At 47.9% G+C, this 13,164-nt stretch overlaps 1 protein-coding gene across 6 annotated transcripts in view; it reads left to right on the plus strand.

Moving 5' to 3' along the window:
* The first annotated feature begins 1,242 nt into the window (after window positions 1-1,242).
* TRABD2A (TraB domain containing 2A) overlaps window positions 1,243-13,164 on the plus strand; it is a 59,053-nt gene continuing 47,131 nt past the window's right edge. For 2 of the 6 annotated variants that reach the window (XM_017892978.1, XM_017892984.1), the window contains exons 1-2: window positions 1,243-1,551; window positions 12,037-12,597. In XM_017892978.1, coding sequence (XP_017748467.1) covers window positions 1,444-1,551; window positions 12,037-12,597 — 669 coding nt within the window. In that variant the 5' untranslated portion in view covers window positions 1,243-1,443. The other 4 variants (XM_017892981.1, XM_017892983.1, XM_017892982.1 and 1 more) reach the window with 3 other exon arrangements.

The following is a 13,164-nucleotide window of genomic DNA, read 5'->3' on the forward strand; positions in this document are numbered from 1 at the left end:
ATTGATTCATTTGGAGTGGGAAAGAGAACATGAAATAATAGGTAATTACATCCTTTCGAGGTTTTCTTTCTTTCTTTTTTTTTTAAATAAGAGACAGGGTCTCACTATGTGGCCCACTCCCACTGGAGTGCAGTGGTGTGATCTTAGCTCAGGGCAACTTAAGTTCTTGATGCTTTTGCTCATCCCCTCACAACCGAAAGAGAACGTTTTTGCCAGCAGGCGGCAGCGCTGGCGCCTGAAAACGCCAAAGAGCAGCGTCCCGGGTTGGCCCGGAGACTAATGATCGCCGCCGGGCTGACATGGGGCAGTCATCTGAAGACAGGAGACAGTCAATTCCAGAAAGCAAATCCCCACTCAAACTTAGAAAAAAGTTAGCGATTTTACAAAAACATCTGAACCCTAACTGCTGGTGGAGTTAAAGCTCGAAAGACTTGGCTCTTCAAAGCCAGGGGTTCTTTACGAGAAAGCTGGAAACTGGCTTCAGAAAACCTCTCTCCGCATTGTATGCAAATCTGCCCCCCCCTTTTTTCTTTTTCCCTGGGAGATCGTCCAGTTATCAGATTCTCAAAATGGACAGCGACTTAAAACGATTAAAGACCATTGCAACAAATGCCCCTGCGAACACCACTCCGAAGTTAATCGCGCAGAAGTCTGGACTTTAAAAGGTGGTGGTAAAGTGCGCTCAGGCATGGGTAGGAGGTGCGGCAGGCGGGGCACAGCTACTTGCTTTTATAATTTTTTTTCTTCCTGATGGACCAACGCTGTGAAAAATCCTCAGAGGGGCTTTGGAGCCGAAGTGGAGTGACTGCAGTTTGCAGGCCTGTTATGTTCGCCAATCAAGGTTTTCTCATAAATTTCCTTTTTTAATCCTTGTAGCAATCCTCTGAGTTTGGTGTTAACATCCTTAATATTATTCCCAAAAATCCCTTAAGAGGGCTCTTAATGGAGCGCAGGCTTTTGTGGTCCTGGATTTTCAAAACTTCCATGAGATTTCCTTTGTTGAAATGAATTGTCCTTTATAGATAGCCTTTCATTTGTTTATTTTGTCTGCCTCTTTCAATAAAGAGGCACCCTCCCCTCAAAATTGGCAGCACAAGCACAGACGTAAACGCGGGAACCAATGCGATTTTAGGTTGAATTTAGGACAGCGCTGGAACTTCACTTTTCCCCTCTTGCGGTCACACGAGGTGGGCTGCGGCCCTGACAGGGTTTGGGCGGGAGAAACGCGGTTCGGGACTCCGCGGCCGCCTAGGCGCGGGGCTGACCTGCGGGGTTGGGGTGGGGGGAGGGAGGTCGGGGCCCGGCCCCACGTGGCCGCCGCTGCCGGGCTCACCCCAGCCCCGCCCGGAGGCGGCCCCGCGGCCCCGGCTAGCCAGGGCGGGCAGCCACCGCTGCCCTACTCCTTCCCTCCGCGTTCCGGGTCTCGGAGCCGCCGTGAGGAGGATGAGTCCCTGGAGCTGGTTCCTGCTGCAGACCCTCTGCCTCCTGCCCACGGGCGCAGCTCGGCGGCGCGGGGCGCCTGGCGCCGCCAACTGCGAGCTCAAGCCCCAAGTAAGACGCGCGTCGGGTGCTGGAGAGGTGGCCTCTCCGCACCTCCTTGGGATGGTTTCCCTCCGATCCCCGCGAAGCAGCGCTTTCGGACCCGGAGCCGACTTCCGCAGCTGGGCTTTCACCTAGCACCGCGGCGCTCCTTGCTCGCGCGCCTTTCCGCGCACTCGGGTTCCTCTTTCCCGCAGGGGAGCGGCCAGCAGGCTCCAAGGGACTCAGTGCCCTGGCCTTTGCCCTCCGCCAGCCCAAGGGCGTCCGGGAGGGCCCCTGGGGTCTCGCCAGCCATTTTCGCGAGCTTTTGGGGGACCGATCCGCTAGGACGTAGCGGAGCAGTAACTTGGGTACATTTATTTGAAGTTTCTTCTTCCCTCTCTTCCTTAAGAGTTTAATTTCACCTGCTCTTATCAAAATATTAACAGCGCCCTGCAGCTGCTTGGTTTAACCTTTATATGTTCAGTGCCTGAGTTAGAAGGGACTTTAGGGAGTTGAAGCCATTTCCCTTGTTTTACGGATCTGGGAAACTGACACTCAGCGGGGGACCTGTGTGCTCCAGGTCACAGAGTGCGTTTGCGGAGTGACCACTGCCTGAGCCTTGCGTGTCCAGCCGGGCGCTTTAGATGTTCGCATCAGGTTTTGCAGGTGAGGGAAACCCAGGCAAGGGAGGCCCAGTGACCTGCCCGAGTCCACACAGCTCTATAGCGGACAGGTCTTGCGTCTCCGAGGCTGGACCTCTTTAGAGATGAATATTTCCTTCTCTGATCAGTTTTCCTACCCTCAGAATTTTCTGTGGTTCTCGACTCCCTCTCTTCTGAGTGCGGCATAGGTTGAATTTCGAGCATTTGTTCCGGTGGGTTTGATCTTTTTGCGTCCCTGGCTCTGGGGAGGGCCATGCCAGGCTTATCCTTCTGGTGCGCCCGCGACGCGGGGGGTTGGGGGGTTTGGGGGTTGTAGGGAGTGGGGCTGGAATTTAGAGGTCCGCCCATCTTTGATGACACCTGCGCAGCTCCCCGGTCTGCCTCTACCCGTGGCCATTCGCAATTCTATTCCTCATCCCAACTGCCGCAAAGCAGAGGACGGCCAAATACAGCCGATCCTGGAGCTCGGGGCTGGCTGGGAAGACGCACGGTGTTCGCCTCTCTAAGGTGTCGCGAGTCTGCGGACGGCCCTCTACCAAGGCAGGAAGCGCAGCAGCTGGAGAGGGGAGTCTGCACCAGGCGTGGTTTCAAACTCTGTTGCGGAGTGGCCGCTTCATGCTTGTTAGACAAGGCAGGAGTCCATCTCCTCACAAGAAAGCACGATGTCTTTCACTTCTGCAAAACCTATTATCAATGGGTAATTATGACGAGTGAGTCAGGATAAGATTTGTCTCCTTTAGAATCTGTCTTTATGAGTCCTTTAGTCCATCGGTTGTCCTACCTTTTGGTCTCAGGACTCCTTTACATTACAAAAAATTATCAAAGAAGCCCGGCATGGTGGCTCACTCCTGTAATCCCAGCACTTTGGAAGGCCAAGGCGGTGGATCTCTTGAGCCCAGGAGTTGCAGACCAGCCTGAGCAACATGGCGAGACCCTCGCCTCTACAAAAAAAAAAAAAAAAAAAAAAAAAAAAAAAAAAATTACCAGCGTGGGGACATGTGCCTGCAGTCCCAGCTACTCCAGAGGTGAGGTGGGAGGAAACCTTGAGCATGGCAGGTGGAGGCTACAGTGAGGTGCGATTGCACCGCTGCACTCCAGCTTGGGTGAAAGAGCGAGACCCTACATCCAAAAAAAAAAAAAAAAAAAGTATTGAAAACCATAAAACACAACATAGCACACATTCCATTAGCCATCAGAGCAGTGACCTCATTACATACGTGTAGCCTCCAGAAAATTCTACAGCACCTTGTGAGAAAATGAGGGTGAAAGGAAAATATCTTAGTTTTGTGAAAACTGTTTTGACCTTATAGACTCCCTGAAAGTCTCTTCGGCACACCCACAGGTCCTTGGACCATACTTTGAGAATCGCTGTTCTATTCTGTGGGCAAACTCTGTCTTACCCCCTGTGGAACTGGGAAGGCCAATCAGTGGCACATATTGCTGTATGTCTGACCCACATGCTGTAAGGGCATTGTGGTTGGGTCCCTCAGTGGGTTGGGGTCTTGAGATTCTAGAGGGGAAGTCCTGGGATCCAGTCTCCGATCCAGTGCAGCAGTCCTTATAGGATTCTGCAGGATTGTAGGCTTGAGAGCTGGTTTGGTTTTCATGGTTGGTTAATCATTAGGGAGGTCTTCTGAGCCTAAATTGGCCCCTAGACACTACAGGGTTTACCCTGAGCACCACGCAGGTTGAGTCTCTTTTCTTATCATAACAGAACTCTTAGTATTCTTTCCTATTCCTGCCTAATGTCTTTTTTAAAAAAATTATTTTATTTTATTTTTTTTTGAGTGTTGCTCTGTCACCCAGGCTAGAGTGCAGTGGCATGATCTTGGCTCACTGCAACCTCAGCCTCCCCGTTTCAAGTGATTCTTCTGCCTTAGCCTCCTGAGTTGCTGGGATTACAGGCGTCCACTACTTGCGCCTGGCTAATTTTTATATTTTTAGTGGAGATGGAAGTTCACCATCTTGACCAGGCTCTCGAACTCCTGACCTCATGATCGACCCGCCTCGGCCTCCCAAAGTGCTGGGATTATAGTTGTGAGCCATCATGCCCGGCCTGATGCCTTTTACACTTGCTCTTTCTTCCCCCTGGAAAGTTCTCCCCTTATTTATCCACAGGCTTGCTCCCTTACCTCCAATGGCTTTGGCTCAAGTGTCTCTCAATGAGTTTCTTCCTGATTACTCTCGTAAAGGTGATATCAACCGCTGCCACCACTACCATCTGCCTTCCCTGCTTTATTTTTATTTATAGCACTTAATCACCATCTGATAAAAATTTTTGTTTATTGCTACCCCTTCCCCTGAGTCATCTTCATAAGGGCAGGGTTTTTTGTCTGTTTTATTTGCCTCTGTATCCCCAGTATCCAGAAGAATGCCTGGCCATAGCAGATGCTCAACAAATATTTGTTGAATGAAAAGGAAAATGTAAAGCCAGCTTCATTATGGCTGGGCTGCTTAAGAGCAATCTTGGAAAAGTGCAGTTATTGCAGGTCCAGTGATGCTAGGATGGGAGGAGCTGAGGGGGTGCTGGGTGTTATGGAGTTAGCTTGCAATACACAGTTGTCATTGTGCCTTGTTCTTTTTCACTGGATGGACTACACAGGTGTCTGTTAAAATCTCAGTTTGATTCAGAAGCTTGTAGCTTCTATGTCTCAGTCACCCATGGCCATGTTTTCTCTCTCTTTTTTCTTTTCTTTTTTTGAGACAGAGTCCTGCTCTGTCACCCAGGATGGAGTGCAGTGTTGTGATCATAGCGCACTGTAACCTTGAACTCCAGGCCTCAAATGGTCTTCCTGCCTCAGCTTCCCAAAGTCTTGGGATTACAGGCATGAGCCACCATGTCCGGCTGTCTTTTCCTTCTGGGAACAGTTGTAACAAGGTAGAAGGGACATGTTAATAGTGGTTCAGTTTTATTTTCTTTTAAACCATCCTAATGTTAAAATCTATGGCTTCTTCTAATTGCCATATATTTTAACAGTGAAATGGAGTAGTGAAGGTTTTTTTTTCTGTTTTTTTTTTATTTTTTTTATTTTTTTGTAGAGATAAATAGCCTTACCCTGAGGATATCAGTATGAGAGAGGCAGAGGCAGCTGCACCAGTACAGTAAGTGCAAGGGTCCGGGGGTTCGCCAGTGGGCAAGGTAAGGTAAAGAAGAGTCCTGAAGACTCTTCTTTCAGCCTGTGCCCTGCCGAAGACGTGTCTGGTGGGGCAGGATCAGTGTTCAACAGGAATGGTTATTGACGCACACAGTGGGAGTCTGGGTGCCCTGTTTGTCAGAACAGAACTGTAGGTATTGAAGAAGTTGTACATGATAAGATTCACTTCTTTAAAAAAACTCTTTTTGAGCGCCTATGTAGTAGTATATGGCAAGTATTTCAGTATTTGGGAATATGAAGGTGAATAAGATATAGCCCTTGGCATAAAAAAAAACAGAAAAGCCCCTGACTTGTGTTAACTTGAAAAGAGAAGATGGGAAAGGTGGCACCTGAGGATGTAACAAGGTCAGTGTGGCATTTACCTGGGCAATCATCTGGGATCGGGAAGGTGAGCTGGACAGAGCTTTTCTAGATTTGGAGTCAGGTGGCATTCCTGAGCAACAATGCAACTAGCAGGGTATTAACTGAAAAAAGATATGACTCTGAATAACAAGTAAAGTCTATTGCATGTTAAGGCTGCATAAATATGGTGTTTAAAAGCCTGGACTCAGGAGCCAGCCTACCTGTCCACCACTTAGCACAAGACCTATTTTTGCTCCCACCATACCACTCCAACTATTCTTGTCTGGGTCCCTAGTGACTTCAGTGGTGCTCAATCCAGAGGTCAGTTCTCAAATTCTTGATTTATTTGGCCTACCATTCACATTTAACCCACTTGCTTACTTTCTGCTCCTTGAAGTACTTTCTTCAATCGGCCTCCTACTCTTCTGATTTTCCCAGCAACCTTGCTGGCCACTTCTCATTCTCCCTTGCTAGCTGCTCTTCTTTCCCCAGACTTATTAGGGTGAGAGGGCCCTGAGTCTACTTCTAGACCTTTTCTCCTGTGGACATCCTGTTGCAGACTTATCTAGTTCCATGGCTTTAAAGACCATCTACGTGGTGATGATGCCCTCATCTTTATCTCTGGCCCAGGCCTCTCCCAAGCTCCAGACTTACAGATTCACCTACCAGCTGGACCTTGGCACTAGGTTGTGTGCTTGACATGTCATCTGCACAGATCCAAAACCAAATTTCTGACCTTTCCCTGTAAATGATAACCTCATCCTTTCATCAGCAAGTTCTGTTTTTTCTTTTTTCTTTTTCTTTTTTTTCAAAATTTTGAGATAGGGTCTCACTCTGTTGCCCAGGCTGGAGTGCAGTGGTGCGATCACAGCTTACTGCAGTCTCATCCTCCCAGGCTCAAACCGTCTTCCTACCTCAACCTCCTAAGTAGCTGGGACCAGAGGTGCCTGCCACCATGCCTGGCTAATTTTTAAATTTTTTGTAGAGACAGGGTCTTGCTGTGTTGTCCAGGCTGGTCTCAAACTTTTGGGATCAAGCTTCCCACAGTGTTGGGATTATAGGCATGAGGCACCGTACTGGCCAGCAAATCCTGTTTTCTAGACTACATCTGGAATTTGATCACTTCCATCAATCCTGTCACTCCCACTTTGATTATTTTGGTAATGTCCTAACTGACCTACTTGTGTCTGCCCTCATCCTTCTATTCATCCCAGCCTCCAGGGTGATCCTTTGAACACACTGTCAGCTGATGTCACTCCTCTCTCAAAAACCTGGGCTGGCTCCCATTTGACTCAGTTGAAAGCCTGAGCTCTTCCTTGTTGGGGTCCGCGTGTTTCCTAAACAAAGGAATGAACACACAAGACAACACAAGACAAGACAAACATGGCGGCTGCCTCGAATGGCGCGCTCTGCTTTATTTTATACAGTCGTTTGTGGAATGTTGCCAAGTCACAAGACACATTGTTGTTTTTCTGACCTTTCCCTGACTTTCTGGATTTTCAAGATGTTTACACATAAACAAGCCCCAGGGTCTGCTGTTTGCAACTGGCTCCTTTGTCCTCCCTGTTTGCAGGGAAGGAACGCCCTGCTTCTTTTGCAAGAGCAGGACTTATCGGGAACCTCTCGTTTGTGATCACATAGTCCTCTACACTTCCTGGGGCTTTTCCAGGGGCCCACCAACCCTGCATGGCTTGGCCTTACTCACCTCTCTGACGTCTGCCTCCTGCTTTCCTCTTCAGCTATCCCTTTCAGTCGTGCTGGCCTCCTTGCTGGTCTTCCAGTACATGGAGGCCCTCCCTGCCTCAGGGCCTTTGCACTGCTGTTTCTGCCTCCTGGAGGGAATGCTCTTCTCTTAGATATCCCCTTAGTGGGCCCCTTGTCTCCTTCATGGCAAGGCTTAGATGTCTTTCTAGACAGTGACTTTTCTGGTCCCCCTACTTAAAATCACCCCTGCAACCCTGTGCCACAGTACTCACTATCCCTTTTCTGGCTTACATGTTCTTTTTGTGGTTTTTGTTGTCAAATGATCCTTTATAGAAATGTTTTCCTTTGTGCTCCTTAACTAGCTGGGCATTCCGCTGCACCATTGTTGATGTTATCTATGATGTCATGAGTGTGGCAGCCATCAAGATTCAGCCCACAGACTGGGAAGTCCCCAGGATCTCTTTAATGGTTCCAGAGAGTTCTCTGGCTAAAGATTGGTGCTGCCAACCTCATCAAAAGTGATATTTCCACTGTGTTTAATATTATCCTGTTTCTTTCTGTCTCTTGCTGGTTCCTTGAAGGCTTCGATGATCTGGGCAGAAGTAGAAGGTACCACCTCAATCTGGGCCTGTCTGTTCTGAATGGTCAGTTTCACTGTAGTCCTCAGACCCCTCCAGTCACTGGTTGGCTTGGCAATGTCATCACCAATCTTTTTTGGAGACAGACGCAGGGGGGCTGATGTTGGAGGCCAGCACAGACGAGGCATTGACTTCACCCCCAGTGCAACTCAGGTATACGACTTTGATCTCGTTAGGATCCAACTTAGGCGGCATGGTGGAGGCAGCTCGTGGCAGATGAACCCAGATTTGGGACACTGGAAGAAAGTTACGTCTTGGCCTCCTCCAAGATGAAAGACTTAAAGCCGGCTTACATGTTCTCCACAGCAATTAGCACCAACAGGGCCCTGTGTGTCACTCACTGCTGTATTCTCAGTGCCTAGAACAGTGTCTGGCACATGGTAGGCTCAGCAGAAATAATTGTGTTGAATGCAGGCAGTGGGAAAGTCCATGCACAATGTTTGGGTGGAGACTAGCACACAACGAACAGCTGCTGTTAGCATCGGTACTGTCATTGCACGGCTAGAGGCCAGACATATGTGTGAGTGTGTGTGTGTGTTTTACATTTAAGCAGTTTTCAGTGAAAAGATCATACAGTGACCTTATTTCTAGACCAGTAATAGGTGAAAAGGCAACAATAAATAAATAATAAAACGAAAATGGATGCATATTGAACAGACTGCTTCTGAAGAGAAATGCAGGTATTTTGAGGTTGGATGGGGGCCTTAGGCAGATTAAGTGTATTGGATTAAAACAAACCAAAACTGAACCAAAGCAAATCCCACCCCTCCATTATCCTGCAGTATGGGTTTGGTTTTCCTGGGAATATATTTGTTTAACATGATGGTGTCCTGATAGATGAATCAGGTGCCCATGGCTTTAATAATAACATTTCAGCTTGTTTGCTGTGTTTCCCAGTTGGAAACCATGTAGAAGTTCTTGGGTAGACTGCCTGGAAGTTGTGCAGTTAGATCTCTTATATAGGCCAGTGGTCCCCAGACATTTCACGAGCCAGACCTCTACATGAACAAATAAACTAATAGTACTCTTCGAAGGCTGCCTCTACCTTTTTGTAGGTAATAATTGTTACCTGTTTACAATTAACCAAAGACATAACTGTCAATCTCAGCTTTTGATTAGCATCTATTATAGTTACCCAGTGTCTTCTACCCTGTTGATCTAATTCTAACCAACAGTGAGACATTTGATTGCTTAATTCGCCTTAGCAGACGTTCTTGGTAGACGTACAGTTTCCATTTCGTTTTTGAAGTATTTGAATAACCCTAGGGACCCTTATTACTGCATAAGAGGATGCCTAGGGGATGGGGACCCTGTAGTTGATTCATCTCTTAATATTACTTCAACAATCAATGGTTTAAAATTTTTTTTTCTTCTTTTTTGAGACTGCGTCTTGCTCTGTTGCCCAGGCTGGAATGCAGTGGTGGGATCTCGGCTCACTGAAACCTCCGCCTCCTGGTTCAAGCAATTCTCCTGCCTCAGCCTCCCAAGTAGAGTAGCTGGCACTACAGGAGCATGCCACCACGCCCAGCTAATTTTTGTATTTTTTGTAGAGGTGGAGTTTCATCATGTTGGACAGGCTCGAACTCCTGACCTCAAGTGATCCACCATACTTGGCCTCCCAAAGTGCTGGGATTATAGGTGTCAGCCACTATGCTCGGCCTAAAATTTGTTTTTTTGAGATGGAGTCTCGCTCTGTCCCCCAGGCTGGAGTACAGTGGTGCGATCTCTGCTCACTGCAACCTCCACCTCCTAGGTTCAAGCAATTCTCCTGCCTCAGTCTCCCAACTAGCTGGGACTACAGGCGCCCTCCACCATCCCTGGCTAATTTTTTGTATTTTAGTAGAGACGGGATTTTACCATGTTGCTGAGGCTGGTCATGAACTCCTGAGCTCAGGTAATCCGCCTGCCTTGGCCTCCCAAAGTGCTGGAATTACAGGCGTCAGCTACCATGCCGGGCCAATAAGGTGCCTTTCAATAGAGGCACACATGAAACAAGGTTATGTTTTGATCAGTTGATGAAAATGTTATTAACAGGAACTTAACCTTTTGTTTCCCTTAGGAACAACAGTTTAGTATTTGCTAATTTTGTGTTTGTGGCAACTTTATAAAATATAACTACCATGAATAATGAGAATTGCTTGTAGACGGAAACTTCATAATCCAAGGGAAGTATGTTACTTAAAAGGCTGAAGTCAAACCCTTCAGTAAAGTGAATATGTTCCAAATATTTCTCCCTCCCTCCCTCCCTCCAGTCCTTCCTTCTCTCTCTCTTTCTTTCTTTTTCTGAGATAAAGTCTCATTCTGTAGACCAGGTTGAAGCACAGTAGTGCGATCTGCAGCCTCAACCTCCTGGGCTCAAGCAATCCACCTCAGCCTCTTGAGTAGCTGGGACTACAGGCATGCACCACCATGCCCGACTAATTTTGGTATTTTTTGTAGAGACGGGGTTTTGCTGTGTTGCCCAGGCTGGTCTCACCCCTGAGCTCAAGTGATCTGCCCGCCTCAGCCTCTAAAGTACTGGGATTACAGGTGTGAGTCACCATGCCCTGCTGAAATATACATATATATTTTTATAAACCTGGATTTTCACATTTCTGGCTTTCTTGACATATTGTTCTTGTCACTAGTATGTCTGCCACTCACACCTGAGCTCCTTGAGCACTGCGCTTCTTTGTACAGTGCGTCTTAATAAGCAGATATGCTATAAATGCCAGTTGTTGAGGTTGGGAGACACTCAGGGGCCAGGAGTGAAATGGTCTGGCCTCAGATGAACATGCACCACTGCTCAGCATGTGCAGCAGCTTGGAGATAATCTATCCAGTAGAGATTATCCAGATCTCTGCGACTGGACCTGAAGGCTTTGTGAGAGAAAGAAATGTGATCCACGTCCTAAAGGGACAGGAGCAAACTATGAAATCAGGGGCTCATTAGGACTCTAGTTTCAACCTTGGCTGTATGTTGGGATCACCAGGGGAGCTTTAAAAGTAGCATCTCTGGCCGGGCGCGGTGGCTCATGCCTGTAATTCCAGCACTTTGGGAGGCTGAGGTGGGCAGATCACAAGGTCAGGAGTTTGAGACCAGCCTGGCCAATATGGTAAAACCCCGTCTCTACTAAAAATGCAAAAATTAGCTGGGTGTGGTGGCGAGCGCCTGTAATCCCAGCTACTCAGAAGGCTGAGGCAGGAGAACTGCTTGAATCTGGGAGGCTGAGGTTGCAGTGAAGTGAGTTTGGATTGCACCACACAGCCTGGGCAACAGAGTGAGACTCTGTCTCAAAAAAACCCCAAAAAGTAGCATTTCTGAGTTCCACCTCCAGAGATTCTGATGTGATTGGTCTGGGGTGGATCCAGGCATTGGACTTGGAAAAGCTTTGTGGGTGATTCCAGTGCATAGCCAGAGTGGAAGCCTCTGCCTTTGAGGATGTTGGTTTTGAGATCTGAAGGAGCAGGGACCATCAGGTCTGCCGGGAGACAGTGAATGGGCTTCTCAGGTGTCTCTTAGATGGTATCAGGTATATATATCCTTGGAGGCCCCTGAGACTCACTTCTTTAACTCTTGCCCAGTTCATTGCTAGGGCAGGCATGGCACAAACTCAAAACTGGTGACTGCTATTGCTTTCTCATCTTGGAATCAACATTTTGATTGAAAAGGGGGGTCCCATCCCCTTTTGATTGAAAAGGTGGGTCTCATCCCAGACCAATCAGATCAGAATCTCTGGAGGTAGGACTCAGAGATGCTTCTTTTAAAGCTCCCCTGGTGATCCCAATGTATAGCCAAGGTTGAAACTAGAGTCCTAATGAGCCCCTGATTTCATCCTGATTTCATAATTTGCTCCTGTCTATTTAAGACATGGATTGTCCTGGCAGGTGAATCTACATGGACTCAAAAGTCTAAATTCTAGTTTGATATATTTTCTCTTGAAATGTGACTAATTCATTTCCTCTCACAGGTTCCTGACCACCCCCCTCCCCTCTCCCCCATATTGTACCTTGATGTTGCCTTTTTTCTTTTCAGCAAAGTGAGTTGAATTCCTTCTTGTGGACCATTAAGCGAGACCCGCCATCTTACTTCTTTGGCACGATCCATGTCCCGTACACCCGAGTTTGGGACTTCATCCCCGACAACTCTAAGGAGGCTTTCCTGCAGAGCAACATTGTGTACTTTGAGTTGGACCTCACAGACCCCTATACGATCTCAGCTCTCACCAGCTGTCAGATGCTGCCGCAGGGCAAGAACCTCCAAGATGTGCTCCCCAGGGACATCTACTGCCGCCTCAAGCGCCACCTGGAGTATGTCAAGCTCATGATGCCCTTGTGGATGACCCCAGACCAGCGCGGCAAGGGACTCTATGCAGACTACCTCTTCAATGCCATTGCCGGAAACTGGGAGCGCAAGAGGCCTGTCTGGGTGATGCTTATGGTCAACTCGCTTACTGAAGTGGACATTAAGTCCCGTGGGGTGCCTGTCTTAGACCTGTTCCTTGCCCAGGAGGCTGAGCGGCTGAGGAAACAGACTGGGGCAGTGGAAAAGGTGGAAGAGCAGTGCCATCCATTGAATGGGTTGAACTTTTCACAGGTAAGACTCTCTTTGCATAAAAGACTTGGTGGTGTTTGGTTGTATGGGTGAATCTGCTGAGTTTCCGGGCAGGTGATGGACCACGGGCACAGCTTGTCTAGAAATTGTCTTTGCTCAAAAATGCTTTTCTGGAGGTTAGAAAATAAGCCAAGTGGTCAGTTATATCACTTATTTGAGTATTGCCAAGAAAGAAAATCTTGTTTTTTCTTATCATTACAACAAATACTGTGTGCTTTTTTTTTTTTTTTTTTTTTGAGATAGTCTCACTCTGTCACCCAGGCTGGAGTGCAGTGGTACCATCTCAGCTCACTGCAACCTCTGCCCTCTGGATTCAAGCAATTCTCCTGCCTCAGCCTCCCTAGTAGCTGAGATTACAGGTGTGTGCTACCATGCCCAACTACTTTTGTATTTTAGTAGAGACGGGGTTTTGCCATATTGGCCAGGCTGGTCTTGAACTCCTGACCTCAAGTGATCCGCCTGCATCAGCCTCCCAAAGTACTGGGATTACAGGTGTGAGCCACTGTGCCCGGCCCATACTGTGTGCTTTTAAATGCATTTTAGTTCAGA

Source organism: Rhinopithecus bieti, unplaced genomic scaffold (genome assembly GCF_001698545.2).
Source record: "Rhinopithecus bieti isolate Rb0 unplaced genomic scaffold, ASM169854v2 scaffold_23283, whole genome shotgun sequence".
In the NCBI taxonomy this organism is placed as follows: Eukaryota; Metazoa; Chordata; class Mammalia; order Primates; family Cercopithecidae; genus Rhinopithecus; species Rhinopithecus bieti.